Raw genomic sequence first — 5918 nt, forward strand, 5'->3', positions numbered from 1 at the left:
TGTGTGTGTGTGTGTGTGTGTGTGTGTGTGTATATATATATATAATAACTACTATATATATATATATATATATATATATATATATATATGTATGTATGTATGTATAATGTTTATATATATATATATGGGTCTGACAACCACAGACCGTTGTACATCGTTATATTCCGTTAATTGCCACTATATGCTGCTATTTGCCGTTTTATGCCGTCATATACCGCTATATACGTTATATACCGTTATATATATATACCGCTATATACGTTATATACTGCTATATATATATATACCGCTAAACAGGCAGCTTACCTGGAACGGTCGTAGCAGAGCCGACAGACTTCGCTTCAGCACCGACTTGATGTCATCGGCCACTGTGTGTGCGGCTGAGGTGTTGATAGTAAACGCAGACGGTGACGTGTCGAGCGAAAACACGATGCGGTACCTATGCGTGCACGTGTGTATATGAATAAATACCTCACACCAAAGGCGAACAGGGCTGGGAGCTGGACATATTACACATATAACAAGGCTGTTACATCAAACAAGCGTCTCTGTTTAAGTTTGGCACTTGGAGGGGTAGTGAGTTCCTTGTGGCCCCTGAACTAGATTTTGTGAGCAGCAATCTATCTTTTTGCACAGTTTGTAGAGGGCATTGGTGTGTGGCAACAACCTGAGACTGAAGGTGTTTGGAGCAGAGCTTATACACTCCAGAACACCGCTGAGTGATACTGATACAGTACTGCTGTGTCGAAATCAAGCCACCTGTTGTGCGATCTCGCATACGTGTGTAATGTACGTCTTGAAATGTAGTGTGAAGTGTAGTGCTTGCCAGCACCAATAGTATGCGTGTGCCCAATAATGCGCCTATGTGTGTGTGGTTGTTTCATAGGCCTGCGGATATGCGGTCGTGTTTTAAATATTTGCATCACAGATGCGCGAGAATGCTACTGTAGACCATTCGTGGTCTCTTGCCTGCATTGTCGCACTTATGCCGATAAACCCATGAACAGCAAGCTACTATATACACTGGCATATACACTGTTCATGGGTGTGTGAATGTGCACATGTACACCGAAAGCCGTGCTTACAATATACATTACGCGGCCAGATGTACGCGAATACAATACATGAAATACTGTCACTTTTATCTATGCCTTTTCTCGGACTACCCAGAGCTATACCGATATAGGTTTCACCGCAGTGTGCCTATTATCCGGCTGCGCCAGCTTGTTGGCTAATAGGCGGATACATATCTACAGTAACGAGAACACGTGCCTATGACAACACCTATACACACACACCAACGCCGTGCACAAACCCAGGAAGATATGCATACACCGATATACACCTCATACCACACGTAGTAACCGTGTTGATCATACAAGCCAAACTAACATATAACCACCCGCCTACCTGCGAGCTAAGAACACCACTTTCGTCGTACAAACCACACGACATGGCTGGCTGGCCATATCACAGTGTGCCAGGGTGTAGTGACTGGGTATTACAGACAGCACCTCCATGCGCTGAGATGCGCTGTATGTGGCCGCATGCGGATGGCAGGGCGTGACTATCTCGTCCAGGTGGTTCAGCAGCCATAGTGAGCAGTCGCGTTTGTTGGGGAAGATGGTATCGCCCAGGAGCAGGAAGACATATCCGGCGTCGAAGTACTGTATAAACATATATATGTGTGTGTGTGTGTGTGTGTTTGTGTGTGTGCGTGTATGTGGTATAGCATATGATCGAATACATGGAATGTGCCGAAATTCAATACGGAATAGATGTGCGTGTATGTGGTATAGCATATGATCGAATACATGGAATGTGCCGAAATTCAATACGGAATAGATGTGCGTAAATGGCTGTTTTGTTGCCTACTTATATGCCCGTGTTTTATTATCAAATGGGTCACATTCAACCACAGGCACTAAACCTATTGAGCGACTAAATTGGTCAAGGATAATCAAGGTGCACGATGTTATCTGTCACGTCGTAGTTGTTAAATTACATAGGAGTGAGGTATTAAATAAGAACATATGGACACATGTCTAAAAGAAATAAAGAGATGCGGCTCTGGACAGTTAGTTCGTACCAACCTACTTTCTTCGATTAATCTTTTAAATTGAAAGGCATATGAATAAGGCATCACTATCGATGACATATACTGTCGGGTGAGTGGTACTACATCATCGAATGTATAACTAAGCTGTAAGTGCAATCTTCTACACGGACAAGTGATAATTTATATATAGGACTGTATGTAGGCGTATGATAGGGTTTACACATCAAAAGTATAGCAAAGCACCAGATAGAGATCTTTGGGTTCCAAACATACCTCTCCCTCCATACTTGACGATATCTATTGTCTGCTAAAATCACATATCTCAGTATGACCACTCAATCGGTGCGCCAGAGACAGTCCGGTGCGCCAGAGACAGTCCGGTGCGCCAGAGACAGTCCGGTGCGCCAGAGACAGTCCGGCCAACGATCTACAGATATTTGACGTAATCATTCATATGTCTCCTATCGTAGACGCGGTCATATGTATGTATTGACACGGACTATCAATATAGCTATTGGGCACATATGTCGTGTACACCTTCAATGTGATTATGATTGTGAAGCTACTATACATAAGATATTAAACGATACTATTTGGGGCCCTAATAATATTAATAAACAGTATTCGACGAACGAGGAGGTTATCAGCAAAAAATAAAGCTTCCGTGTGTTTACTTCCTGAGGGGAGCCCGCCAAATCTATCTTCGACCTCATTGGTCAGTTTCATCACGGGGATTTAGTTGACGGGGTTAAATATGTATGTAATGGAAGTAACTATATATTTACCTCTCTACCAGTATGTACCTTCATATTTATATATATGTATAAATATATTGTTTCTAAATCTGATATCAGTATGTGTTTATATGTACTTGTGGCCAGGTGAACATCAATGACCATGTATGTGTCTAGAGCGATTCCATCGTAAGAGACGTTCAAAGTTGAAAGAGGCGATGTTAGTAACTTAAACATCTAGCTTGTCAACCTGTCAAGACTCTCTGCTTCTTGAGCTTATCCTGCTACACTCACAATCGCAGCGCGGTCAACGTGTTTCAATACCTGTGAGGCGCTCTTCCACGTGAATTTACTTTCCTGATGTCGGACGAGATCACTCGACTACGTGAAACACTGCAGCAGGTATGTGAAATTTTCTTACAACTGCAGATGTAGCAATTTTGCGTGTGGATATGCTATATGTATGTAAAGATTTATGTATGTGTGTGTGGGGGTATTTATGTATTTATTTATGTATGTATGTATGTATTTATATATGTATGTATGTATGTATGTATGTATGTATGTCTGTATGTATGTATGTCTGTATGTATGTACGTATGTATATATGTATACATATATGTATGGATGTAAGTACGTACGTATGCATGTATGTATGTATGTATGTATGTATATATGTTGTATGTATGTATGTATAGTATATATATATACATGTGTGTGTGTGGTTGGGTGGGTGGGGGGTTGGGGGGGTTTGTGTGTATACGTGTGTGTGTGTGCGGGTTTGTGTGCATACGTGTGTGTGTGCATGTATTTGTGTATGTGTGTGTACACGTTTATGTATGTATGTATGCATGCATATACTTATGTATGTATGTATATGTATGCTTGTGTGTGTATGTGTTTCTGTGTGTGCATACGTATGTCTACGTTCACCTATATATATATGTATGCTTGTATTTTTTTGTGTATTCAGTTTTTTCTGTTTATACATATACCGAAAAATATAGAAGAAATATAGAAGAATTACCATACAACTATAGGACCATGTATATACGTGTGTGTGTGTGTGTGTGTGTGTACTTTAGTATTTATATAGTATATGTTCAATTATATATCTGTGAGTTTATAGTTATGCGTTTATAATTGTGAGTTTCGATAACTACGCTATTTTAGCCTCACACAAGTGATTGAAATCTATTAATTGCAATCACTATTTTTCCATTCACCTTTCACAAGTTTCGCATGACTTACTCATATATCAAATAGAACTATTTTGTTGTCAGCCATACGCTGTGTTCGTCTAGTGTTAACTCATCCAATCGGCTGTTACGCATTACCTTACAGACTTTACCTGCATTGATTACTTCTTCAATTCAAAAGCGCGAAGTCTAATCACACCCTATCGCATTGAGAGTTGTCGAAAGACCCACTTTCCTGTATATGACGATTTATGTGCGTCTCTTTTCCTCACTTGTTCGATACAATTTATACTTTGTGTATCCTAATACCTACATAAGCTGAACGAGGAAAGTATTCAACTCCGTCGTCGAAAGCGGATCCTGGAGAGTGAATGCAAACGACTCCCGAAGCTCCCGAAGCGCACTGCAGAAGCTCGCCATGGACCTTCCTACCAAAATGTGCGCAAGTTGTTTGAGCGAAAACGGGGTTTGATTGCATCGAACGCGCAACTACAGAGAGCGATAGAGCAGGCCTCTATGAGATCTGTGTGTGCTAACATTGCTGAGCAGGCCTATGTAAGGTTGCCTGTTGTATCTCCCTTGAGCCATTTCTACAGCAGCATTAGAGATATTTCCGCAACTGACAGTATGTTTGTTTGTTGGTGTGTATGTTTTATATACACATCGCAAATACGTAAATTTAGTCTGAAAGTACCACAGTGGTATCAGCGGAATTATCCTGGGTCTGGATCACCAGCACTGTACTTGACAGCGCGGGATACGTGATAACCTTATGAAATACGAATGTGCACACGTGTTTATATATCGATTTCAATGAACTTGTATATCATCTCGAAGGAAGCACTAGCGAACACGATGTTGAACCACTTTAAGAATACCTCGCGCACGGCATTGTATACAGGTTATTTCGGTGCAAAAATATATATTAAATGTTAGCATAAATCGCCAGTACATTTCAAGAGACCTTTACACATGTGCAATTACTCTACTATTCCACAGCCACCTTGCCACGGATTTTTGACGATATAGAGTGGAAAGTCGATGAGGAGATGCTACAAGATGGGCAACAAAAGGGAAATTCTGCAGTGCTCAGTGCTACTAGTATTTCCGCCGGAGATGTACGTGCTGTCAATGCCACAGACACCGGTAACGAGCTCGGCAAATATATAGACAAGGCTAATAACAGTGATGATGGGGTCGTTTCAGAAATTATTGATTCTAAATCGACACGCACTACCATGCGATGTACGTTGTCATTCGCAACAGTGGTGGAAGAAGACATGCTGGTACGCTTATGTATACATGAAACCAGACTGCCGATGCGAAACCACAGTGGCAATACCATGGCATCTTCCGCCTACAGACAGCGAGACCCACAGGAGAAGTCCTCGCGGCAAGAAAACGAAGGTATACCTTGCTACACTTACCGTTTCACGAGTAATCCAGAGATTGTTGGCCTAGAGGCGTGCGAGCCATACATAATCGATAAAAAGCCCCCTATCGACATGGTTCAAGTAGCCTTAACATCTTTAATAAATATTTAAACCAAACAACGAACATATATTTAATCCATTCTCTTTTTGGTGTGTACTCTTACTGCACAATTTTTGCAACCCCCTTGGGAAGGATGAGAGTTTGCACTGTTTCTCCATCTCTTGGGAAGGATTGAGCGTTTGCACTGTTTCTTGACCCCTTGCACTGTGTGCCCGAAAATTGCAAGGGCTTGGATGCTTCTCAGACCACACAAATATTACGAGGGGAGACGAGATATTGAAATCGGTTCGAAGAGACCTACAAAGGCGTGATTAGTGTAGTTTTTAGCCTAAATCAACATTATTAAAAAAATTGGCGCACAAGGACTCGAACCTTGGAGGTGGGACACCATATGATTTCTAATCATACCCTTTAACCGCTCAGGCATGCGCC

General features: G+C 41.4%; 2 protein-coding genes and 1 non-coding gene across 3 annotated transcripts; 1 reads left to right on the plus strand and 2 right to left on the minus strand.

Annotated features, from left to right (window-relative positions):
• Window positions 1-306: 306 nt before the first annotated feature.
• Window positions 307-2389, minus strand: SARC_12737 (hypothetical protein; the record flags this gene model as incomplete). The annotated part of the gene is made up of 3 exons (XM_014293150.1): window positions 2333-2389; window positions 1411-1667; window positions 307-439 (listed from the first exon to the last, which is right to left on the minus strand). Coding segments are annotated over exons 1-3 (402 nt in total), but the record flags the coding sequence as incomplete, so codon positions are not given.
• Window positions 2390-2888: 499 nt separating this feature from the next.
• SARC_12738 (hypothetical protein) lies at window positions 2889-5538 on the plus strand. The gene is made up of 3 exons (XM_014293151.1): window positions 2889-3195; window positions 4311-4617; window positions 4992-5538. The coding sequence occupies exons 1-3, from the start codon at window positions 3154-3156 to the stop codon at window positions 5534-5536; spliced, it is 894 nt and encodes a 297-aa protein (XP_014148626.1). The 5' UTR covers window positions 2889-3153; the 3' UTR covers window positions 5537-5538.
• Window positions 5539-5838: 300 nt separating this feature from the next.
• Window positions 5839-5918, minus strand: SARC_30270. Its single transcript has one exon. It is a non-coding gene; the product is annotated as a tRNA-Ser (tRNA).

The sequence above is a fragment of the Sphaeroforma arctica genome, assembly GCF_001186125.1.
Source record: "Sphaeroforma arctica JP610 unplaced genomic scaffold supercont1.2543, whole genome shotgun sequence".
NCBI lineage: Eukaryota > Ichthyosporea > Ichthyophonida > Sphaeroforma > Sphaeroforma arctica.